This window comes from Acomys minous (genome assembly GCF_964271855.1).
Source record: "Acomys minous genome assembly, chromosome: 16".
Lineage (NCBI taxonomy): Eukaryota > Metazoa > Chordata > Mammalia > Rodentia > Muridae > Acomys > Acomys minous.
In genome coordinates this window covers 43,505,228-43,531,965 of record NC_140498.1, presented here as the reverse complement: position 1 = coordinate 43,531,965, position 26,738 = coordinate 43,505,228, and the positions used below count along the sequence as shown (strand labels likewise).

The following is a 26,738-nucleotide window of genomic DNA, read 5'->3' as shown; positions in this document are numbered from 1 at the left end:
GGAGGGACCCATGAGTCCCCATGGGCCATGGAAAGCGAAACACTGACCTGAGTGTGAGCAAAAAGTGACAAGGAGCCCACAATGAAGATGAAGAAGCACTGAGTCAGATGTTTCCTCTCATAAAAGTCACAGCTTGAATGTTGGAAGGAAGAGGAAGAGACTTCTAGCAAAGTCGCTGGGCCAATCTGATGGAGAAGGCTAATGCCATTCCATCCAGTGACCCACCCACAGGATTGTGAAGATGCTGGGCTCCCCGTGTCTATAATGCTCTGTCCCGTTTTGGCTTGTTGTGTTTTGCTTCTGTTTGTTTTTGGTTTTGTTTTTGAGACAGATGCTTGCTAGGTAGCCCAGACTCAGGCTCAGGTTGGCTTTGCACTCACCTTCTTTCCACGTCAGGTTCCCAAGAGGCAGGATCACAGATGTGCATCCACTGCAGCTAGCTTCCCTCACTTTTTCTTAATTAAATGCTCTTCAGCCTCCACTCCAGCTCAGATTACCCATCCAGGAGAGACCTACCTGGGGCTTCTTACGGCTATCAAGGCACCTGAGCAGCTCAGACTCGCCCTTCACTGCAATCATCTCAGCCTGGAACGGTATTCATGAGCCAGTCTGTTATGCTCATTAGACTACAGACGGCACACACGCTCCGCCCGGTGCCCACACAGTTCTGAGCCTGGCATGAAAGGCTTGGTTCCAGCTATAAAAGATTGCCCACGGCTAAACACGTACTCAGAACTCACCTGTGACAAGAGGTGGGACTGATTGAGGGTTCTCAGCCTTTGGGCATACACCAGCGTCTTTACAAGACATAGTGTGCCAGATTCCCAGGCTCTTCTCCTCAGAGTCCCACAAGCAGCAAACCCTAGATGGAGACTGAGGCTCTGCACTTCCCACCATCCCCCTCATGCTGCTTACCAGGGGCCCACAGTCGACAATGCTCAGCTCCACCAGGTGGAGGCTGGTGGCCACCAGGTGGGGTCTGGACATGAGTACCTTTCCCATCCTCCCTGAGGCTGAAACATGGCTGTGCATTTTTACTTTCTGCTCTGTGGTTTCAGTTGCTCTTAATTGTACCTAACTTTGAGGATGGTAAGCTGAAAGATGTTTATATGTCAAGAGCTGCCCTTGGGAACTTGGAATGGCTTTAACTGGGTCCACGGATGCAGTCTGAGAACCTTCTAGAATACCCTATGCCTTGACAGGGAAGACCCTAGGATACATGTGAACATCAGGCAAATACTGTGGAGCTCAGTGAAGATCCCTTAGTACTGCACATTAGTAGGCATCAACCTACCTCCTTATTGTAAGAGCCCTCAATATACATACACAGCAATGTATCGTACCCATCCTCCTGTGAGTACATTTGGGTCTATTACAAGACAGGCTGCCAGAGCTATGAGGGTGTATGTGATCTGGTGAACATACTCATTTCTCACGGATGAAAGAATCACACATTACCGGTGGCTCCATGGATAGGAAGAAGGGCATGGGTAAAATTAGCCTGTGGCCCTAGAACTTAAAAAGCAGTAAGAGGGAGGGGCCTCTAGGTGAGTGGTTACACCACTGACCTCCAAATCTATATGTTCTGAATCCCCAATTCTATATCTGAAGATGAAACCAGCCACACATTGAAAATACACTTCTTTATTTACATAGACTTGAATTGTTGAATGTCAGTATTCACTAAACAATCCATCATAAAAGATAGATGAGAGAGAGAGAGAGAGAGAGAGAGAGAGAGAGAGAGAGAGAGAATAGATATATGTAGATAGATAGATAGATAGATAGATAGATAGATAGAAAGAAAGAATTGGGTGGATGGAAGGGTGGATGGATGGATGGATAGATGGATGGGTGGGTGGGTGGGTGGATGGATGGGTGGGTGGATGGGTAGATGGATGGGTGGGTGGGTGGGTGGATGGAAGGGTGGATGGATGGATGGATGGATGGATGGGTAGATGGATGGGTGGGTGGGTGGGTGGGTGGATGGATGGGTGGGTGGATGGGTGGGTGGGTGGGTGGATGGATGGATGGATAGATGGATAGATGGATGGATAGAGTGGATGGATGGATGGATGGATAGATGGATGGGTGGATGGGTGGATGGATAGATGGATAAGTGGATGGGTGGATGGATGGCTAAATTATCCCCATGGCATTCACATTGCTGTGTTGGGTGTTATAAAGCATCTAGAGATAATGTAGGAAATGGTAGGTATGTGTGGCTTATATCAAGCTCTGAACCTGCTATAGGAGAGATCAATACCTCTTTGGATCTGTGTACCTATGACTGTCTCAGAACCAATCTTCCGGGAATCCCAAGAAACAAGGAATCCACTTCTGGATGAGGGTTCATGTGTTTACAGTGAGTCTGTTGCATGGGTATCTTCCAGACTGTCCTCTTGGGATAAATTGCTTATTCAAATATTTGTTTTACTTGAATTTAAAATAAGAAAAGTTCACCAAAAGTTAAAACAAAACAAAACAACAACAGCAAAACACTAGTCATGCTGAAGTCTGAGGTAGCTGTACCTCCACTCACAGCCTGCAGGGGCCGCCACGGCCTCGTGAACTCGCCTCTGGTGGAAGGAATAGGCTGATCAGGCTTCCCAGAGATTTAGAGAATCCTGTCCGCTCAAAGCTGATAGAGGACAGGCCTCGGAAGCCAAGCTGGCCGCTCTTGCCTCCCCAGCCCATAACAAGCAGGAGATTCCTCTGTCAGCACCCTAGAGAAACCCTTCCAGAAAGAGGCCGGGTAGCAACTCTCCATTCTCAAGACCTCCTTCTCCTCACCTCTGGAAGTCCAGCACACACATGGGGGCATATTGCTAAACGGCAGGGTAATCTGCTTCCAAATCATCTCTCTGGCACTGGGACATTGGAGAAGCTTTGAGCAACTCTTGATTGCTGATTCCTGTTTTATGTGGGGTGGTACCAATGACCTCCCGGTCTTGTGAGGACTTAATGAGGTCAAATGTGCTCATCACAGCACTAGGTAAAGCACTTTCTGTGCAAATGTATAAGGACAAGTTTGGACCAGCAGCACCCATGCAAAGTTAGACATGGGAGCATATATTTGAAAGCCCAGCATTCCCATGATGAGGTTGTGGGAGGAAACAGACCAACTAGCCCAGGATCTGCAGAGAGTGACAAGACACAGTCTTCAGACTGTGGAAGTAAGGTGGAAGGTGAGGACTGACACAAAGGCACACAGTGGGCGGGGGATGTGACTACTGTAAAACAGTGTTAGCCTCCCTTTGTCACCTGCAACTTGTCACCACAAGTTCAGATGCCCCTACCCTCCCCATCTCCATGCAGCCCCATGAGGCCACAGAGAGTCAGAAGTCACATCCCTGTCCCCTATATTTCTGAACCTGCAACACTGGCAGCTAAAGATGGCTCAGGTCAGTGCCCACAGCTCAAGGCCAGCAGACTAGCAGCACAAAGCACCATGGTAGGACATGCCCGGAGCCTGACCTCCCTCCAGCTGCTCCAGCTGTGAGGCATCCTCTCACTCAGCACTTCCAGAGCCAAGAAAGCTGGCAGGTCCTGGTATACAAAAGAAGATAGTTGGAGAGTCCAGACTGACCTCCATGTCCAGCTCAGCATCAAGTCAGCTGTGTGACCTTGGGAAGCAACTGGACCTCTTTGTCTCTGGCCCCTCATTGCAGCGTGGCTGGAACCATGAGTGTCCTTCTCTGGGTCAAGTACATGGCATGAGACAGAGCCCAGGTGGTTTCTGGGCCTTGTCCGGGAGGTACTGGGTTGCAGAATGTAACAGTGACAACAGCAATGGCAGCCAATGGTGAGGATTCTGTGCCCTCATGCACAGCCACTCTGAGAGACTGCTGATTTCACCATTTGTCAGACAAAGACACTGAAAGGAAAGACCAGGACTCCCTATTGCCCAAGATCATAAAGTGCTAAAGTCAAAAGTGAACACACACACACACACACACACACACACACACACACACATGCATACACGCACACACGCACATACGTACACGGCCCAGAACTGTTCTTCTCACCCACCTGTCTGTGTCAGAATTGAAGCCGTCCCAGGGCCCAGCCCTTAGACGCAAGCTGTGGACCTTAGGATGGCTGTGCCCATCTTCTCTTCTCCATTATCTGCTCGTCAGTCCTCAAGTCCTGCCATATATGCAAGCCCTCCTCTGCATGCAGAAACTTGGGAACAAGCAGGCCAGGTAATGGAAAGGGTTGGACGGGACAAAGATGAATGATGCCAGCTGCACCATAGAGGCCCCTTAATGCAGTTAAACACAGCCACCTCCACGCCCTGCCCATGGAGCTGCAGAGTCGAGTGGAGCTGGGTACCAGGCTTGGCTCTGCTGCCTACCAACTGTGACTATGGATAAGTTAGGGCAAACCTATGTGCCTGACCATCCTCACATGGGAAAGCATGGCTATTTCTAGAAGACAAGCTGCCAGGAAACATCCTTGCCAGGGCTCCATGATATATGGCTCATGAGAAAGAGTGTCACTGCAGATCTGTAGAGATCGAATGTGCTGTGATCAATTCGTGATGTCTGCTAGGAGCATGGAAGAGCATGTGGCGAGATGCATGCCACACATGCTGCTACTATTGCTTTACATATGGCTTCAGAAGAACAGGGGCTCAGCTGTAGAGTCCTGAGTCATAACAGACTCTGACTATGACAGTGGGAATATTTGCAGTGTTCCCCAAATCCAGCATGCTTTGTAAAATGTGTTAAGGGCTCTGAATGCAAAACGAAATACTTAAAGGTGGTTTTGGGGGGACAGTCACCAATAGTGACTGGTTTCGTTGACTCTGAAAGATGACAGATGTACCTCCCTTATAGCACCGCTGGATAAAAACGAATTGAAAGGAAGAGATGAGAATAGTCCCCAGTGAACTGTGAGTCTGCACTTCCTATTTGTGCTAAAAAGCCCCATGAAAACAAAGGCTGCCCAGAAAGGCCAGCAAGCCTCCCTTCCCAACACTGGCTGACTGACTATTCTTTCGCACCAAAGTTCTTCATCCTGAGAACTCCCAAGTCACAGGACTTGAGGACAGCCTGCAGGAATTCCTTGTACACAGAGGCTGTGGGCTTAGAAGTAGGACAAAGCAGGGGACACCCATACCCCCATCCTCTGTCCATATTTATCAAGGATAGAGGGGGGTTTCTCATGTAGCCCAGGCTAGCCTCAAACTTGCTGTGTACCTGAGGAAGGCCTTGAACTACTAATCCTCCTGCCTCTACCTCTTGAACATAGGATGACCAGGGCCATTTTATGTAGTGCTAGGGATGGAACCCAGGGCTATGTGTATACCAGCAAACACTCAACCTACTGAGCTATATCTTCCACCTCGTCTCCTTAACAATGTGTAAGTGTGGCCACAGTGTGTGCCAGCATGCCCAACCAAAGCAATTTCTTCATGTACCTGGCCATGAACCTAGCAATCTCCATATCTGCCGAGTGTTAGAATGGAAAATAAGATTAGAACCAGCTACAGGCTCTATCTTCATCTCGGCTCAATGCTGAGTTCACCATGAACATTGTGCCTCTTGCACTGGTCTGCCTGACGGGGCAACACACACCTCCCAAACAGCCACATGCATGTGCTCACCTCTTCCATAGGCTAGGAGACCTTTGATGCCCTGGCCACCAAGTGGGTAATGTGGACACCAGATTTCAACTGCCAGCATGGTATTAGTCACTGATCAATACCCACAGCAGGAGAGCACAGTGGGAATATCCACATCAGGAGAGCAAAGTGGGAATACCCATAGCAGGAGAGCACAGTGGGAATACCCACAGCAGGAAAGCACAGTGGAAATACCCACAGCAGGAGAGCACAGTGGGAATACCCATAGTAGGGAGCACAGTGGAAATATCCACAGCAGGAGAACACAGTGGAAATACCCACAGCAGGAGAGCACAGTGGAAATACCCATAGCAGAAGAGCTCAGTGGGAATATCCACGTCAGGAGAGCAAAGTGGGAATACCCACATCAGGAGAGCACAGTGGGAATACCCACATCAGGAAAGCACAGTGGGAATACACACAGCAGGAAAGCACAGTGGAAATATCCACAGCAGAAGAGCATAGTGGGAATGCCCATAGTAGGCAGCACAGTGGGAATATTCACATCAGGAGAGCACAGTGGAAATACCCACAGCAGGAGAGCACAGTGGAAATACCTACAGCAGGAGAGCACAGTGGGAATACATACACACACACACACACACACACACACACACACACACACACACACACACGTAAGAGAGGAGAAAACAAACAAACTTTCAAGTTTTGAAAAGGGAGTTTCAAGGCTAAAGAAATAGCTTGGTGGCTAAGACAACTTGTCCCCACTGCCTACATAAAAAGCCAGGCATGACCGTATGTATGTCTGTAACTACACCACTGTAAGCAAGCAGAGGCAAGAGGATTGCTGGAGCTTGCAGGCTGCCAGCCTAACTCCAGATTCAGTGAGAGATGCTGTCTCAAGGGCTAAGGTAAGCAGAGCAGGACATCTGATACCCTCTTCTGTCTTTTTCTTATGTGCATACTATATACCACACCTACATCACACACACACACACACACACACACACACACACACACACACACACACCCCTTTGGTATTCAAATGTGAAATGTCACCAACAAGCCCACATGTCTGAACCCCAGTTGATGCTGTTTGCAGGGGGAGGGGTACTGTGGAACCCTCAAGTCTAAGCCGCTAGGGTGAAGCCGCTAGGAGGAGTCAGGCATTGAAGGTTATGGCTGACTTTTGTACCCAATCTTCCTACCTCGAGACCAAGAATGCAGCTGAGTTTATAACTATCCTGCTCTCTCCTCCCTCGTCCTATCATTTGACAGATCTCTACTGCCCAAACCCACTTTGAAGATAGTGTGATGCTGCGGCTTAGACAAAGAAGCCTCCATGACATAGTGCAAGGAAGAGAAACCCAGAGTGTGGCCGGAGAAGCCACAAATACTATTTCTCCCTCTATTCATCCATCCCTTAGTCCAGTCATCATCCATCCATCCAACTCTGCATCCAGGAATTCACCCATCCAGAGACGGAGTCATCTATCCATTAATCTATTGGTCTATTCAGTTGTCCATATATCTAAGTAACCAACTAGCCAAGCCATTCTACCCATCCATCCATCTGTCCATCCATCCATCTGTCCATCCATCCATCCATCCATCCACTCTGTCCACCCACTACTCCATCCAATCATCCATTCATCATTCAGCCTACTCATTCCATCATCTCATCCAGTCATCAGTCATCCATCCACCCAGATGTCCATCTTCCTGTCCGTCCATCCATCCATCCATCTGTCCGTCCATCTGTCTATCCGTCCATCTGTCCATCCATCCATCTGTCCAACCTCGGCATTTCTGAATCCTAAGGCGGTGTCTTAGAGCTGGCTGACCCAGCCTGCATTCATAGTGTCCAATGAAAATAACCTTGCCTGCTCTTCATGTGCCTGTTTCATGCTAAATGTAATGATTTGCTACAAGCACACTTCTCCATGCTCCAGGCTTTCACCGTTGGGAGCTTTAGATGGTCCAGGTAATCGATAATACTGCAGCTCTGACTCCAAATTAAATAACTGCACATTTATTACCCATTACTAGAAGACAGGCTGGGAGCCCTGCCTCAAGAGCAGGCGTTCCTTGTCTCTGGCATCCTCAAAGCAGCCAGTGGCTTGGATCCGAAGGCACAAATGGCATTTAGCTCTCTGAAAGCACAACCCGTCTGCTCTCCAGCGTGAATTGGGATGAAAACTGACAAGGCTGTGGAATCTGATCCACCATGAGCCCTACGAGTGGGTAGCTTTTGGCTATGGTCTCCTCGATCACCTGCTCCTCCCAGAAGGTTGGAGACAGAGAATTCCATCCCCATGGGCTGCATGCAGATTGTTTTCTCTCCCAAGGACCCAGGGGAGCACATAGGCAGGGTTGCCTACAAGTGGGCAGCCAGGTGCCCTCAGGGGCTGAGCAAGTGGAACTGTGTGTTGCCTTTCCTGCAGAAGGTGGAGGGTGGGGACGACAGTGCAGAAGTCAGATGCTCTCTGTATCAATCCTGTCCCAATCATGCGTCTCCAGGGAGCCCTCTCAGGAATCAGAAGTCATGACCTACTCACAGTAGCAACCATCCCTACAGCTAAACCCTTCAGATATGACGGTCTGGAATGGTGTGCACCCAGCTCCCCTGTAGGGTGGCACTTAGGAAAGGTGGAGTACAAAGCCACCAATCTCTGAATACTGGTCACTGGCCCTCCTATTCCACACATCCGCCATGAAGAGACACAGCCTACACACAGCCACTCAGGTAAAGTCAGGGGTTCCCCAGATTGCAAGTGACAATCCAGAGCACCTGGTGAGGAATTCACTCTGTCCTCAGGACAGTGGAACACTTGTGGTCTGGTTTTCAGGAGCTGATTTAGCTGTGTCATTAGAATCCGCATCAGTGTCTTCTACCACGGAGAAGGGTGAAAATTTTCAAATCCTCTGAAATGAACTTGAAACAATGTGGAGGCTGGGGAGATGGCTCAGCAAAGTGCCTGCTGCACAAGGGACCTGACTTCAACCTCTAGACCCCATATCGAAAGCCAGGTACAGGGGTGCACATTTGCAATCTCAGAGATGGGGAGCAGAGATGGCCAGATCCCTGGGGCTTGCTGGACAGCCAGCCTAGCCTACTCAGTGAGTTCCAGACTAAAAAGAAATCGTGTCTCAAAAAGCGAGGCAGGGCTGGGAGATGGCTAAGTGATTAAGCACACGCCATCCAATCCCGGTGACCAGAGTGTGGATCCCCAGACCCCACGGAAAATCTCAACATGGTACCATGAGCAGAGGATGGATGGCTGCGACTCCAGAAGTTTCATGAACTCATAAGCAGCTAGTGTGGCTTACACAGCAATGAAAAGACCATGTCTCAGACAAGATGGAAAGGCAAAGAGTGACGTGCATACAATGTAGCATGTACATACACATAGCGTGCTCATACATATACACAGTAGCGTGCACGTGCCAACACTCATACACATACACAGAAAAGCAGTGGGCACCACTGAAAAAATGATAGCCAGGTTGTGTCTCCATACACACCCCACACATGCACATGAATGTGCACACCCATGTGCATAGAAGGTATACATCGAGTATTTCCTTAGAAAACATTGAGAATCTGTGTTCCATATTGAAGGTACTGATAAGTCCTGCATTGGTAAATCTAATCAGCTTTTCAACCAAACTTATATGACCACAGAATCAATACTGTCATATGAAAAACAAAATTTCTTCTCTGTCACCTTTCAGAACATCTGGCTCCCACCCCATGAATATCCTCTGTCTTAGTCACTGTTCTACCACTGTGAAGGGACACCATGACCAAGGCAATTTTTGTGAAAGAAAGCATTTACTTGGACCTTGATTACAGTTTCAGAGGTTTAATCCATACCATAGTGGTGAGCAGCATGGTGGCATGGAGGCATGGAGGCAGGCATTGGAGCAGCAGTGAGAGCCACACCCTGATTGGCAAGCAGAGAGCCTGGGCCTGGCATGGGTTTGAACCACAAAGTTCACCCCAGCGACACACTTCTCCCAACAAGTCCACAGCTCTAGTCTGTCTAATCCTATCGAAGATCAACACTCCAATGACTAAGCATCAAATATATGAGTCTATGGGGGGCATCCTTATTCACACCACTGCACCCTCCCAGTCCATGGGCACCCCAACCTTGGCCATAATTGAATCAGCAGAGCCTAGCCAAATGCTGACACTTGAGGCCTTCTGCAATATGTCACCCACACATAGATAGATGCCAAAGGGCTCCCTGGACTCTGGTCACGCTAGGTTGAGGACAGCCCTATCACTTCATCTGTGTTCCCCAAAATAGCCACCACCACAAGACACTCACAGGAGAGACAAGCGCGAAGGGACCCACATGCATGTAGTTGATGAAAGAGGAGACTGTCCCCAACAGAGTGGAGCTTCTCATTGAGACTGTTTAGAAGATCTAACCTTCCCTCAATTGGTCTCCAGATGACAGACACTTGCTCCCCTCCTCCATTCCCTCCAATGCTCCAAGAGCTTCAAAATTCCTAGGATCCCATAGGCTGTCTCTGCACTCTAAGTGTGTACCACCTACCCAGGGACAACTGTCTCTAAAAAAAAAAAAAGCAGCCTGATATTCCTACTCCAATATGGCCCATCGCTGACATTCAGAGTAGAACCAATCCACACACAGTTATGAAAAACAACAGCACAGCAGGTGCCACTGTACATGGGGGAGGCAGCAGGGCCGGAAAGATGACTCAGTCAGCAAGGAGCTCACCTTGCAAGCGCCAGGGCCTGAGTTCAATCCCTGAACCTATGTAAAACAAAGTCAGGTGTGATGTCACATGCCATCACATCCCAGTGACGTGACGATCAGATGGGAGACAGACTCTGATGGGACTCACAGAAACAATCAGACTCCATGTCTTTCCTATTTAATATTTTTTTTTAATTGGCAGGAAACTTTTGCGTGAGTGTGCGTGTGATGTGCACAGTGCATTTGATGTATGTGTGTATGTGTGTGTGTGTGTGTGTGTGTGCGCGACCCAGGTGGCTAAGTCTAGCTATTTAGAGTAGTCGTGGGTGATTGTACAGTTTCACATGAGTCCCCAGGGGCCTTCCCATACATTACACACACTAAGATGTGAACGACACAGGTCTGGAAGGCTGGGGCCAGTGGTAAGGATCTCACACCCGAACACCAGGGGTCCACAGAGCAGTCGGGAACCTCTATGAGCCTTTTGGTGGAAATTGTTCTGCTGAAACTGCAGGCACTTGGCAGCCTCACTATCAACAGAAGAGCAGAATTACTGCGGTCTCAAGCTGTAGGCAAGCCTAGAGCACCTTCTGTGGCTTGGGCAAGTTGTAAGGCCTCCCAACTTCACTTTTACTGTCATAGTGGTCGGAACCACAGACAATAACTCACTGGGTTATTGAAAATCCAGAAGAAATGGTATTTGAGGGACTTGGCAGAATGCGTAGTAAATACTAACTCCTGATATGACCCGTCACTGTGACTTCATCAAGCCGTAGCTCCAGGACGGGCTGGGATGGAGTTCAGTTCATAGGGTGCTTGCCTGGTATGCACAGGGGCCTGGGTTTCATCCATAGGTGCAGAAGTATATGATTTTAATCCCAGCCCTCGGGCTGGCATTGGAAACAGGGTGATCAAAAGTTCAAGGCTCTCCTGAGCTATGTAAGATCCTGTATCAAACACACATGTGTATATGCCTGTGTGAGAGTGTGTGTGTGCAAGCATGAGTGAGTGGACAGCCTCCCACTCACACACTATAGCTCTGTGTGGCATCTGAGTGGCTCTAAAGCCCAAGATGGCAGTGATGCCTGGGAAGAAGACAGAAGATACAGAAGAAACTGTGAAGTGCAGGGGGCTGTGTGTGCCCCTCCTCCCAGACCGAGTTCAAAGGGCTGCTTAGCTCTTGACTTTGACAAGAGGGAAGCCAGGCTGACAGCTGCCTTTTCAATAGGGATTAAAGGCAGACCCATGGGGAATTAGTAACAAGATGCCTGCCTTCCAAACCAGCAGGGAGGCACTGGAATCAGCCACCTCTGCTGAAGAAAACCTTCTTTGTACCATGTGAGTGTTTTAAGTGGCAGATCAAACGCACCCATTAGGGCAGACACACTTCTGTAAAACTCCTTCTATTAAGACACTGAGATCCTCGGACCACGTGAGCAAAGCCAGGCCACATATGCTCCTCCCGAGACAACTCCCTAGCAGGAGATGAAGAAAGGGAAGTCATCAGATGTGCTCTGGCCCCCAGAGAGACAGCAAGAGCCATGTCAGAAAAACTTACCTGCTGCAGACAATCATCTGAGGCCCTTGGAGTTTCGACCTTAGACCTACGAGTCACGTGACACAAACTAAAACTGTATAAGGCACAGGATGGGGAGATGGTGCTATCTATGAAGTGTATGCTGTACCGAGTGTGAGAACCTGAGTTTGAGTCCCATGATCCACATTTAAAAAGCCAACTATGGTAGCACACACTTGCAGCCCCAGCACTAGACAGGCAGGGACAGGTGGGTCCTTGTAACTTGCGGGCCAGCCTGGCCTACTTAGCATGTTTCAGACAAATGAAGGACTCTATCTCAGGAAGCAAGGTAGGGCTGGTGAGATGGCTCAGTGTGCGGAAAGGCTTGCTGTCAAGTGTGACACCTGAGTTCCCTCTCCAGGAAGTAGATGGTAGAAGGAGAGAATCGAGCCCTCACAAATTGTCCTTTGACCTCTACACTTGTGCAAGGGTAGCCACATGCCCACGCACACATGTATATAATAAATGTGATTTTAAAAAAAAAAGCAAGGGGGCCAGGACCTGAGGAACGGCACTCAAGGTTGGCACCTGGGAGTGTGAGCATGTGTGTGTGTGTGTGTGTGTGTGTGTGTGTGTGTGTGTGTGTGTGTATCAAGCACAAATGTTGGCCAGTAACAGCATCTATTCGTGTGTCCGTATATCCATCCACTTACCCATCTGCCCATCAATCAATCTGCTCACCAATCTATCCATCTATCCACCCACCCACCCACCCATCCATCCATCCATCCCTAACCATTCATGCATCCGTCTACCCATCAGTATGCCTGTCTATCCATCATTCCACCCATCTGTCTATCCACACACTCGCATATACATGCATATGCCAGTCCAGCCCTACCCAGCCATCCATCTACCGAGCATCTTCTCCCTGTACCAAAATGCTGAGAATTTGATGAACTCCAAAGATGAGATGCAAAATTACCAAATGTAAGAATTCCCCCCCCCCTCGGTACAGAAACAGATGGGTGAAGCTAATTTAACGTGTGGGTGTGGCGAGGAGCCCTTGGACCTGACAGAGTGGAGCAGGCAAGCTGAGGTTCCATCTGACAGTGTTCGCAGGGACTTCCTCAAGCTGCGCTAACAGAGCCATCCCTCTCCTGGAGCTTCTGTTTCTCCAGGAAGCAAGCAAATGAAGAAGAAGAAGAAGAAGAAGAAGAAGGAGGAGGAGGAGGAGGAGGAGGAGGAGGAGGAGGAGGAGAAGGAGAAGGAGAAGAAGGAGAAGAAGGAGAAGGAGAAGGAAGAATGCTTGCTTCAGAGCACACGGAGCCACAAAGAGTGAAATCTCAAGTGCTGGAGGAGTCTAAGGTAGGAGAGTCCTCAATGGGTGTCGGGCTAGGTCTGAGAATGTGAGGAGCAGGGAAGCAGAAAGAAGCAAGATCAGAAGGCGGACCAGAGCCAGCTCATGCTTAGGCATGCAGATGCTGTACTTACAGCAAGCAGTAACCCCCCCCCAAAGAAAGGTGGGATCAGTCTGAGGATCTTTGGCAGGCAGATCTAGGTGGCTCTCCTGGGGCCCTATGGCACTGTGGGTTCCTGGAGGGGCCTGATGCCCGCATCAGTAACAAAGCACCTTTGCAGCAGGCAAGAGCCACTGTGGGTGGGAATCAGATGCTGAATTCTGCAGTGATTACAGGGCTAACTGATGGCTGGTACCAGGTGTGAGAGGAAACAAGCAACCTTTCTATAGGGAAAAGATGGGAAAGGCAGTCCCAGCCTATTTACACAGGGGAAGGAGAAAGCCAAGATTTACCAACCAACAGCCAATGGAAGGAAGCCGACTCAACACACACAGGAGAAGTCTCAAGAAAACGGTGCCTGCCCAGTGTATATGCTTAACTCCCTCCTCAAGGAAGCATCAGAGTTGATCACACCTCGATCTGCATCCCCATCTTTTCCTCCAGTGACCCGGAAGCCTCCTGTGGATACCCGCTTGCCTTCCCCTCGTGAAATAGGTTTAGTGGCAACCCTTCTCTCTATGTATCAGGAAGTTTACACAAGATTATTTTTTCAAAGATCTGGGATGCAGTAGATGCTCAACAAATGGCAGACCTCAGTCCTCGTCCTGGAGATGGCCCTGTGCCTCCTGGCTGACCAGGGGCTCTGCACTGAGAAGGCAGGGCGAGTGAGTGAGAGAGAGAGTGTCATGTACCCAAGGGATGCTGGCAGGAAGAGAAAGTGCTACTGTAGCAATCACACTCTCACTTTGCTTTCCAGGTGATGGTGACTACGAGAAACAAGCAACAGGAGTCCATCAGAGCACCAAGGAGACAGGCACAGGCAATGGACAAGGGAGCAGCAGCCTGCTACAATCAGAACAACCTCAGGCCTTTCGTCCTTCCCAGTGATGACTGTAGCCCCGGACACACTTTCTCCTACCAGAAGTGCCCTGAGGGGAGCCATGGGTACTGCTGGTTTCCCAGGCAGCCCTCAGGAGGGAGGGGAATCTTCTCAGTAGGCTAGCCTCTTCACACCAGCACTCAGTCCCCACTCACAACTGTGCTTTAGAAATATACCCTCGCTGGGGAGACTGACCCATTTTAAAGGTGGAGTCTGTGCCAGGATCATGTGTAAGCAGCCTCAGACCTGAGAGCTTGACCAGATGGAGTGGGTGTCACCTTCCAGGCAGAGTAGGTAGCTGTCTGATCTCTGGAGAGTCAGGCACAGTCTGGCTTGGCGGTAGGCTTGCCTATGCCCCCTTCACCAGCCATTGCTCCATCTCACCTGACAGTGCCCATGCTTCTGGGGACCTTCATGCCCAGCTCTGTGAACCTTTCCTTGGCAGAATGAACAGCATCAGCAGCGTTGCAGACCGTCTGCCCTCTGCTCAGGGCAGTGAGCGAAGCTCCCAGAGGCCAGAACCTGGGTCAGGTGAAAAGGAGGAGGAAGACAGCAGTCACCTTGACCTTGACTTTGACTTTGACCTTGACCATAGATCAGCCAGCCAGTCACACTGGGCTCCTAAGCCTTGGGAAGACAGAAGCATGGAATGCCACTTTCATGCCTGGAACCCAACCACATTTCCTACACACACACACACACACACACCACCACCACCACCACCACCACCACCTAGGAGCTCTCGGTGTCGCGCGGTGCTCTGGGTCCTTCAAACACTGAGGAAAGCCAGAACTGCAGTGAGTCATTCTGAACACCAGCACCATACCAACGTATAAATGCCAGTGCCTGCCAAGCTGAGAGAAGCCTCAAGACATATGGAAGAAAACAGGCTGCAGAGGGGACAACTAGGAGTAAGTTACCTTACCTGCTGGGCTTCTACCCTAGTGTATGGAGGAAGACAGTCAGGCCTAGTCTTGCTTGCCTGGGAGACAGAACATCTGAGAGTGTTCACAGAGTCCAACGGGAGACCTAGTAAAGTCACTGGTGCTGTTTGTCAAGCTGATTTTGTCAGCCCCAACACAAATGAGACAGATGACAGGGAGACAGAGAGACAATGAGACAGAGAGATAGACAGGCTGACTGACTGACTGACTGACTGACTGACTGACTGACTGACTGACTGACTGACAGGTAACTAGATCAAACATAGCTGTTTAATCAACAAAGCAGGAGATTTGATGAATCAGACCCAACCCCTATTGCAGTCCCAGGCTCTGTAGAGATGAAGAATGGACCCGACACTCCCAACTCACATCTCCAGCCAGGGTGCTGCTGACCCTGAACCTAGTAGCTGCGCAGGCAAGCCCAGTACCCTCCTCCTGGTCTAATCCTACACTGCCCAGTCTTGCAGCCTCCAGCTTGCCTCTGATAAAGCAGCCCCATCACACAGAAAGGACTTGGGTAAAGGATTAACTGCTTGTCATAATTCCGAGACTCGTCCAGGCCGTAGCCTGGAGCACAGCCTCCTTCCCTTCCAGGGCTGCATAGTACTCCATTGGAGGTATGGACCACAGATTGTTTTCTGGTTCTTTGACGGATGTTGGGCTGATCTCACCTCTGTGCTGCTGTGCACAGAACCTCTGTGAATGGGTATTTCCTTGGCTTACTCTAGTCTTGGTTTTAGGTTCTTGGTGTGAAGATGCTGAGCTGTATGGCCATTGCACTGCTAGACTGCTTCTTGTGTGACAGAAGCCAGACATGAAAGGTCATCCACTCAATGATTTTGCTTATATGAAATAGATGGAACAGGTAGCCCCCAGAAGGAGCATATGAGTAGTTGCCAGGGAATGGAGCCAGGGGTGAGGAGGAGAACAGGTGCAGGGCTTTTGCAGTGGAGTGATGGAGATGCTCTGGAAAGAACAGGAATGGTGAGTACATCCTACTACAGATTACTAAATGCCACTTCAGTACTTGATTTTTTTTTACTTTATTAATTTATTCTTGTTACATCTCAATGGTTATCCCATCCCTTGTATCCTCCCATTCTTCCCTCCCTCCCATTTCCCCCTTATTCCCCTTCCCTATGACTGTTCCTGAGGGGGATTACCTCCCCCTGTATATGTTCATAGGGTATCAAGTCTCTTCTTGGTAACCTGCTGTCCTTCCTCTGAGTGCCACCAGGTCTCCCCCTCCAGGGGACATGGTCAAAGGTGAGGCACCAGAGTATGTGAGAAAGTAATATCCCACTCTCCACTCTACTGTGGAGAGTGTTCTGTCCATTGTCTAGATCTGGGTAGGGGTTTAAAGTTACCGCCTGTATTATCCTTGGCTGGTGCCTTAGTTTGAGCAGGACCCCTGGGCCCAAATCTGCCTATCATAATGTTCTACTTGTAGGTTTCTAGGACCCTCTGGATCCTTCTACTTTGCCATTCTCCCATGCTTCTCTCATCTAGAGTCCCACTAGAATGTCCTCCCCTCTGCCTCAGTTTCCTGGTAAGTGAAGGCTTTCATGGGACATGCTCCTTGGTTTTTTTAAATGGCTAGTGTTACAGATATGATTTTCACCTCCATAAATACACATTAAAACTGGAGAGTTCTTGGTAGATAAAGTGCCTGCTTTGCAAGCGTGAGGACCTGAGTTACAACCCTCCCTCCTCTTCGTGCCCCCCCACACACACACCCGCCAAAACTCACATAAAAAAAAAAAACTAAGCTGTGCCTAGTGGCATAGTCTCCTCGTAACCCCATAGTGGGAGAGGCAGGTCCAGGTGGAACTGTGGAGCTCACTATCCAGGCAGTCTAACCTACTTGGCAAGCTTCAGGTCAGTGAGAGACTCTGTCACAAAAACCAAACAAGACACAAGGTATACGATGCTTTGAGAAATGACTGCTGAATTTGTCCTCTGGCCTCCATATGCACACATACACATGCACACACACACACACACACACACACACACACACACACACACACACACATATATATATGTACATACACATGTGCATGTACATAAGCATCTACACCTGCATATGCCCATCACAGAGAGGGAGAGGAGGCGGGGTTATATGAAGGCTCATGACAAACAGCCAATAAGAAGAGCTGCAGGGGAGAAGGTGATGGATGGTGACGCTGCTGGCAGGATGATCCAGCAAGGCAGGATGGTGCAGCGCGCTGCCCAGCCACCACAAATGATAATCACCTCAGATTCAGCATCCTGCTGAAGCACCTCACACTTACTCTCCCACCAACTGGGGGGCCGGCCAGCCCTGTGCCGCACCGATTCCATCACACGAGAATCCCACATGAACAACGAAAGTCTACTGCCTGTACATTAATCGTAAAGGGGGAAATCCGTATATTTGTATTAATTTTCCTTCACAGGTTTTAATTGAAGAGAGGCTGTTATGGCATCACAGGGGAAATAAACTCTTACTTCATCCATTCGAAAGCCACATGGCTTCATTAGAGATTGCATTAGTTCCTTGCCAAGCAGCAATAATAAGATAGAGTTGGAATCAATAAAAAAAAAATAATGCATTGCCCCAAGGTGTAGATCCATTTGGTACAGTTATGTTCCCCTAAGGCAGGGCTGTGGTACCTCCAGCAGTAATAAAGTGGGGTGAGGCTGGGCGGTGGGGCTTCCTCCAACTGCTTTCAAGCAATACAGTAGAAAAAGCAAGTAAGCCTGCGGTTCCTTCTCGACAAGCAGTCCACGAGGCTTCAGAAACCAATTCTTCATCCAACAACTTGCAACCCAAGAAAAATGAACTCCATCTTTAGAGCTCACCCCATCACAGATACCAAGAGCCTTCATCTCATCAGCCTTTGATGATCTATTAACGGTGACTGTTCTATATATGGAGTGAATGGAGCTGTGGTTGATTAGCAATGTCTGCCTTAGGCACTGGAATCACAGCGCTGTGTCTGATGGCAAATATGTGTCAATCAGGCTCAGGAGTCCCTACTATAAGTGGAAAGGAACATCCGGAGGCCCGCAGGCCACCAATACTGATAACAATATACCTTCTCTCCTATCCATGCTGATAACATGGCTATGCTGACTAAGAAAGAAAAAAAAAAGCACATTGGCACAGGACTTACCTCTTCGTTTCTAATAAACACGGCATCTTCACCTAGAATATAATGAGCACTCACCTGACTCTCGACCAGGCTTGGAGGCAGAGACAGCGGATCCTGTATGGAAAAAAAAAAAAAACAAAGACAAGGAAAGTTTAGTTTTTAAGAAACAATTACCTTCAGCTTGCTTTTCTCACAGGCGCAGTAGCTACGTTACTTGGAAATGAGTATTTATCTGTTCATCCTAAGGTGTTTGATGAGTGAGCAGTGAATGACCAGTGGGTTGCAGGAGCTTCTTTTTTTTTTTTTTTAACAAGATGGCAAGTGTCTCCACTTGTCAGGAAGGAAAGACAGGGAGGCGCTGAAATGTTTAAAAAGTTGCTGTGTTCACTGACCAGAAGGGGCCAGATGCGTGGAGAAGTGGTGGGTGCGGAACTCCCCGGGAAGGGACAAGCGAGCGAGAAGCAGCAGAAGAACCCAGTCAGCAAGGAGAAGAAAACAAGATGTCTGTCGGCGACCAGGTGATTGACATTTGGAGTCTGTGCGCTGCGATCCTTAGATTTATTTGTCAATTTGACACGAACCTAGACTCCTGGGAAGAGAGTCTCCGTAAGAGGGTGTCTGCACTGTGTTGGTCTGTGGGCGTGTCTATGAGGGGGCTGTCTTTAAGAAAGAGTTCATTGACCTGGGAAGACACAGCCCACTGTGGGCAGCACCATTCCCTAGTAAGGGAATCCTAAACCAAATTAGAGCAGAGCACAAGCACGCATTTATTCTCTCTACTCTTGATCTGTGGATGTCGTGTGATTAGCTGTTTGAAGTTTCTGTCTTGATTTCCCCACAGTAATGAACTGTGACCTGGACTCATAAGCTGAATAAACCTCTTTTTCTAACTTGTTTGTTTTTTGTTTTTGTTTTTGTTTTTGTTTTTGTTTTTTGGTCAGGGTCTTTTATCACAGCAGCAGAAATGAAATAGAACATATGGCTTTCTTTAAAAAAAAAAAGTTAGGAAGTATAACTTCATACTTCTTCCTGAAACGATACCTCAGTTTCTGAGCTAGGCACCCATGGAGACAGTCCCTGCACCTATGAGCATGCTCAGTTACAGACCTATGAGGGTTGAAATGCCCCATCTTACCAACCATGATGGGACACAGATTATATATACCTCACCAAACATCGCCAAGTGTGGTGGACCAACCCACACCAGTCCATGCAGACTCAGAAACCTGAGTGGGCAGCCAACAGGAAGGACCTAGCATGTCAGGGCTAGCCCACAGACCTGGTGTGTCAGAGCTAGCCCACCCCTTTGTGCAAACCAAAAAAGGCCTGCTCTTCCCCTCAGGTTCTCTGAAGTCAGTCTGCACGTCGGTTGTCCATACTGGCTTCCTTCCTTAAGTCACATTTCAACCCAAACTTAGCTTTTTCCTTCCAGAAGGCCAGATCTGTCCACCATAGCTGTGACCATCACCAAAGACACAGAGAGTCCTTACCCTGGTGGCACCTCTAGTCTGGGCTGTTACGGAGTAGAGACAATTCCAAAACTCATATGCAACCATGGCTATGAGGAAGAGAGAGAAGAGTGCCCAGCCTTCAGGGAAGATGGCCAACTCCATGTCAGAAGCACTTCCCTTCACTTGTTTGTGACAACTGTGGTGATTGATAGTGTCAACCTTACAGGACCTAGAATCACGTAGAAGACAAGCCTCTAGGTGCAGCTGTGAGGGACTGTCCTGTTAGGTGGAAAGAGCCATCCTAAATGTGAGGGTGCCGTGCCATGGGCTGGGGTCCTAGACTGAGAAAAAGGAGACTCTGCCCTGAGCACCAGCACTCACCCATCTGTCTCTGCTCCCTGACTGCACATACAATGTGACCAGCTAGCTGCCTGTTCTCCTGTCATCCTGCTGTCCCTATCATGTTGCTCTGCACCTTCACACTGTGAACCAGAATAAACCCTCCCTCCCTTATGTTGCTTTTTTTTTAAATCCAGAATATTTAATTACAGCAGCAGAACAAGTAATTAATTCAATAATCAAACATCTGTGGTGTCCTCATTGTGTGGGGCTGGCAGCCACATAAGATCCACACTGCAGAGGCACCATCACTCACTAAGAGTAGCATCCTCTAAGAGTAAAATCCAAAACCTACTTTATTTCAGTGTTTAGGGGTGCATGCATATGCATACATGTGCATGTACATGCATATACATACAAGCGCATGTAATGTACATGTGTGATTGTATGTGCCTGCTCCTGCATTCGTGTGCAGAGTCGAGAAGCCTCTATCACTCTCCATCTTATTCTTTGAGGCAGATTCTCTCCCTGAGCCTGGAGATTGCTGATGGACTAGACCTGCTGGCCAGCAACTTCAGAGACCCACCTGTTCCTGCCCCCCACACCCAGTGCAGGGGTTACAGGTTTGCACCTCCGCACCCAGCTTTTTTACAAGGGTGCTGGGGATCTGACCTCACTTCCTCATGCTTGAGCAGCAAGCATTTTACTCACCCAGCCTTCTCTCCAAGCCCCCCAAAATCTATTTCTAAGTGCAGGGGGTGGGGTCTGCTGTTTGAAACATGCCACAACTTACATGGAAATGGATTGTTTTTCTTGGTGCTAAATTTTAAAATACTGTGCATCAAGTCTTTTTCAGACAGACATACACTTGGTACCAGACAACTCCATGAGCTGAGTGTGTGTGTGTGTGTGCGTGTGTGTGTGTGTGTGTGTGTGTGTGTGTGTGTGTGTGTTTCCTATGTTTATGGGCAATAAATAGATTCTGCCTCCTGTCAGGAAGTGGTAGGATTCTAGCACAGGTGACAGCAAAGGCAGTGGCAGCAGTAATCAGCTCAGCTTTTTGAGGGGACCATTTGGTAAAGCGGATCGGGTGCCTAGGTGTGTACACCCTGTTCCGTGGAAGGTGGCGTTTAGCAGCAGCCCACCCCTTCCCATCAGATCTGTGAGCTCAGAGCATCCAGATGGCTCTCCCAGATAAATGCCTGGCCCTTCTTAGAGAGACTGTTAATGAGCTCCAAGGTGTCTTACGCCGAGATAAACCGTGTGAGGAACAGACAGGGCCATCTCACCATTCCACCAACTGGCTGTCTCTTCCCCCTTGTGCTGCCCCATCAGACACCACGAAGGGATCCAGCCAGCCCACCCCCATGATGGAAGCTATTTTTTGAAATGATTGCACAGCTCAAACTTGGGCCCACTTAAAGGCAGAAATGCTGGGCAGGAAAGGATTTTTTTAAATGAACTTTACTCCTTTCTCCTCCACTGAAGACGCCCCATGGGCTTGAAAGAAGAGACAAAAGTGCACAAGAAGTTTATCCTCAGAGAGCCACTGTGGGGGTTGAAGTTCTAACTCTTCTGAACAGTGTCTGGTGTGATCATTCGGTGCCTACCTCCCCCAGGCCTGCTGGATACTTCAGCTCAGCTCTAGGTATCTGGAAACCTGAACACAAGGGAGAGGGGAGAACAAAGAAGAAAGGGCAAGGGGCAGAGGAGAAGACAGGACAGGAGCTGAGGCTGCCAGACTGGGCGGGGCCAATCTGGTCTCGGGACTGGGTGGGGCCAACCCCACGCACACTCCCGAGGTGCTGAACTAGCACACGTGAGAAGCTGGAACATGACCATGCTATGTTCTGAGCCAATGTCTGTTCTGTACCAATGTCCTTTGCAAATGCGGGGAACTCAGGTCACCTTATGACCTGAAACCAGCTTCCCCTTTTCCTCCTCAGCCACCGTGAGTGTCAGCTCATTGCAAATTGATGACTAGGCCGAGGAGGCAGCCCTGCCCTGCTGATAAAGTGCTAGCCTTGCAAAATGTGGAGCAGAATTGGAACTGGAGCCCCAGCACCCAGGTGAAGAGAGCGCCAGGCAAGATGGTGTGTGATTTGACTGCGGGCCCTGGGAGTGAGGAGACAGGACAGATCTCTGGAGCTGGCTGGCCAGCCAGCCTAGCCATACCTACGAGTTCCAGGTCAATGAAACGCTCTGCCTCAAAAAACAGGGCGGATGGCACTCTCGGGACTAGAGAGCAGACTCAGCAGTTAGGAATGAATGCTGCTCTCACAGAGGACCCTCACTCCATCCCTAGCACGCACTTTGTTTGGCAGTTCACAGTTGCCTGTAACTCTAGCTCCAGGAGACCCAGTGCTCTCTTTTTGGTCTCTATGGGCACCCACACACATGTGACATACATTCTCAAAAATATAAATACACACAAACATACATACACCCAAATAAAAACAAATCTTAAAAAAAAAAAAAAAGGACAGAATCTCAAGAAATAACAGCCAGGGTTGACCTCTGACCTCCACATGCAGCTACACACACACACCCTGTCTCTAATAATAGTGAAAGAGCAAGAACTCCATTTCATGAGCAGAATTCCAACCTTACAAGGAGGCGTCACTTCCCCCCAGCCAGTTCCATGATAAGTACATAACAGTTGGAGATCAAGTGACAGTTTCTGCAATGGCTTCAGGCAATGCAGAACAATGAGGCATGAGCTCAGTGGGAAGATTAGAGCTGGGAAGCCTCTGTCTGCTTCTCCTTTTGCTTTCCTCCTGGGTGAGGTTGTCAGGCAGGGCAGCCATGGCCTCCAGGAGGATTAGGATTACTTTTAGCAGTTAGGAAGAGAAGGGATCGGGATCTGTCTCTTTGACAGTCAAAGGAAACAGCAAGGCCCAGGCCCAGAGACCATTTCAGCCTGCCCTGGAAGAGCATGCCGCTGTGATCCACAGCCCTTCCCCGCCCGCCCTCCCCCCACACCCAGTCTCCTTACCCAGTTGAAAAATGCAGCCCCCAGCAGCAACAGCTGCCTGAAAGTAGAGTAGTCAAAAGCATGCCCGCTGAGCCCCAGATCCTTGGGGAAACCTCCCAAAAAAGCTTCTCTACAGGCTCCTCTTTTTCAGGAGGATCGCTCTTTTCTATGGACACCCATCACTTTTCAGAGGGGAGCGCATTTATGTTGGAGTCTCTTTTCCAAAGGGGAAAGACTCCACCTTTACAGTGGGGTCCATCTTTTCCATGAGAACTCTATCTTTTTCCAGAGGAGACTTAGCAGCAGCGTCCCTAACAAGACAAGGTCGGAGGATTATGAGGGGGTAGGCAACTGAGTGACAAATCACTCTATTACAGGTGAGTTCAAGTGTTGAGTCCCCAGAGTAGACCCGCTAGCTAGGAATCTCCTGCCATCTCTGCTTCATAGATATTGGGAAGAAACGAGGGAAAGTCTTAGTTTGAAACTGACTGCCCTGTTTCTGCCTTCACTGTTGATTTTAATACGGGTGATGTAGGCATAAGGTTATTGTGTAAAGATTCAAATGCTGATTTCTGTGCCCCCATATCTACTTGCAATCCTCGTTCTGCATCTCAATGTTATGTAAACATTACTCCCCAATTGTCCCCTGTTATGCCAACAAAGCAGCTTACAGCCAATGACTGAGCAGAGGGAAGAAGAGAGCTGGATTTCATGCCAGCCAGGGGAGGAGGAGTCAGAGAGAAAGTAGAGCCTTCAGCCACAGGAGAGGTGCAGGGGACATCAGGAGATTCAGCTGGAACAGGGAAAGCTACAAAGCGCAAGTACCTCTCACATGAAAGCTGGGAGGAAACCAAATTAGCTTAGAGGGTTTAAAGAATAGAGTTAATAACTGCTCAGTTTTTGTGCTGTGAAGCTTACCATTAAACAAATATAAAAGAGTCTCAACTATTTGTGTGATTGCCAGGTTAAGAGAGAACCTGAGAAACAAGCACAGTTTTATAAAAATAAGTTTAACGGGTTAAATAATAACAGGGCCTCCATTCTTCCTATTGTTCAGCTTCCAGGCTTGTTTTCAGAGTCTTGATATTTGTACTTGTATTTCTCAGGTAAAATAAGATTTATGTTCCTATTGTACAAACCCCTTTTCAAACCAGCAAACCACAAACAAAAATGAGGCTTTCAGGAACTGGCAGGCTACAGCAACGTTAAAAAACATATAGCAATGGGTTTATGCTAAAAGCTAATCGCAAAAGTTCCGCTTTTGTTAATCTTTGCTTGCTTGCAGAGGCCATGAAGGACCGATGTAAGAATTCTCCTGCTGCAGCTTGGAGCTGCTTTTTTCTCCTACTCCCACAGAGAATAAGTTGGCCCGGCCGTAATAAAGACTTTCTGCCTTGCAACACTGCTGTCTCCAAGAGTGTTTGGATCTGGATTCCGACGCTACAACAGGGTTCCTGGAGACGCAGTTTACTTGATCTGGCTCTGGCCCTCAGACACCCCTCAGCCAGTGACTCTTTTGAGCAAAGTGGGCTCACACACTCGGCACCAGGCATCACCAGTCCTCCCTCAAGGAACATCCAAGTGACTTCGTGAGGCAAAACTCAAAGGCAATCTGTAAAATATGAGGCTTTCTAGAACCTTGCTGCCCAGATAAACAGTGAAAGTCAGGAAAAGAGGGATGAGAAAACCAAACGTGAAGGGAGGCACCACCAGGGGACGACACGGGAGCCTGAGGCACTGAAGGAGAAGGAAACATGAAGGATGACTCAGAAGTCAAGAAAGCCTTAGGGGAGAGCCAAGGAGGGAGAGGGCTACACAGTGGGAGGAGCCACCACGTCACGGCGCAAACATCCTCTGTCCATGCTGCTGTAGCCCCTCTTGTAAGTTGTTTCGGGTTAATCACTGGGTATTGGGAAACAAATACACAAAACCAGCAGATACCCCGAACATAGACAGGCAGGAGAGAGGTTGAAGAGTATGCTAGAAGGTGTGACTAAATCCAGCTTCCAGCCCAGTCCTAGGTGTTGGGGAAGGAAGGGGAGCCAATATAAGGCCTAGAGAGGCTGGGAACAGGAACAGCGGAAAGGAGACAGAATCCTGGCATCTGACACTCTGCTATGTGAACCCATAACAAACAAGTGACATATGCCTCGTCCTCTACTGTGTCCCCAAGGCTAGATCACTTCTGGTACACATCAGGGGCTCAATAAGAAGAAAAAAGGTGTGTAGGTGGGCGGATGGCAGATATGTGGATGTGTGGGTAGGTGCACGGATGGACCAATAGATAGATGGTGTCATAGTTAGGGCTACTATTGCTATGGTAAAGCACCATGACCAAAAATAACTTGAGGAGGAAAGGGTTTATTTGGTTTATATATCCTGAATCATAGTCCACTGAGGGAAGCCAAGGCAGGAACTCAAACCGGGCAGGAGCCTGGAGGAAGAAGCTAATGCAGAGACCATGGAGGGGTGCTGCTTACTGGCTTCCTCTGCATGGCTTGCTCAGCCCGCTTTCTTACAGAATTCAGGACCACCAGCCCAGGGGTAGCACTATCCACCCTGGGCTACTCCTCTTAAATCAGTCACTAATTAAGAGAATGCCCTACAGGCCTGCCTACAGCCTGAGCATATGGACGTCTTCTCTCAATTGAACTTCCCTCATCTCAGATGACTCCAACTCATGTCAAGCTAACATAAAACTCGTCTCAGTACAAGTAGATAAATGGATAGCTGTCTAGATGGATGGATGTGTGGGTGGGGAGTAGATACATGGATACATTCAGGAGTTGAAGATGTATTTGTGGATAAGTGAATACATGTATGCATTCATGGATCTATGAAGAATGAATGGAGGATGGTTTGTGGATGGATGGATGGATGGATGGATGGATGGATGGATGGATGGACAGATGGACTGATAATGCACGGATTCCTGGATAGATAAATGGGTAATTTTAAATCCTACCATAATTGTCTATCGTTAAGAATACAGAAAGCCAAAATTTTAAAACCCAAGTCTGTTTGAGTTTGGGCATAGCATCCTGGAGGCCCTTCTGCTTAGAGGCAAGGGCCCTAGTAAAGAGACTTTGAGTCACACAGTCTGGAGCTTTTCAAGGCTGTGAGACCCAGAGTCCATCTGCTCGCCTCTCCACATGCAGTGTCCACCTGTGAAAAGCAAGAGAGTCAGTCACATTTGTTTCTGGTGGGAACCAAAGGTGGCGCCCCACAGAAACTGTGTATGGCGAGCAACAAGGGTGCAATCACTCATATGGTGTCCCTCCCCCTCTCCTTCCCCCTCTTCCTGTACAGCCAGACAGCAACACTGCTGCCCCACAACACACATTGCAACCTCTGTTCCACAGATCCTCTCCAACTCCATTACCCATATGGGTGCAAGCAGGCCACCAGTGACACAGAAACCACCTACGTACAGTTAATGCATGCCAGGCCAATTATACTGAGGCCTCATAAGCCAGCTCAAGGAAGAGCACCCAGCAGTTAGTTTTTAAAATGCAATCTATATTTAATGCAATATGAATATTTAACTCACTTAATGCAATATTTAATTTGATTTCCAATGCAAATAAAAATAGTAAACAGATCAGTTAATGATTTACACACAAGCTCTCCCGGTGTGTCATGAAGACTTTT

General features: G+C 48.7%; 1 protein-coding gene across 22 annotated transcripts in view; it reads right to left on the bottom strand.

Annotated features, from left to right (window-relative positions):
- Positions 1–26,738, bottom strand: part of RBFOX1 (RNA binding fox-1 homolog 1) — a 2,117,065-nt gene that overhangs the window by 1,962,482 nt on the left and 127,845 nt on the right. For all 22 annotated transcript variants that reach the window (XM_084764427.1, XM_084764407.1, XM_084764449.1 and 19 more), the window contains exon 2: positions 18,399–18,437. In XM_084764427.1, coding sequence (XP_084620553.1) covers positions 18,399–18,437 — 39 coding nt within the window. The remainder of the gene's footprint in view (positions 1–18,398; positions 18,438–26,738) is intronic.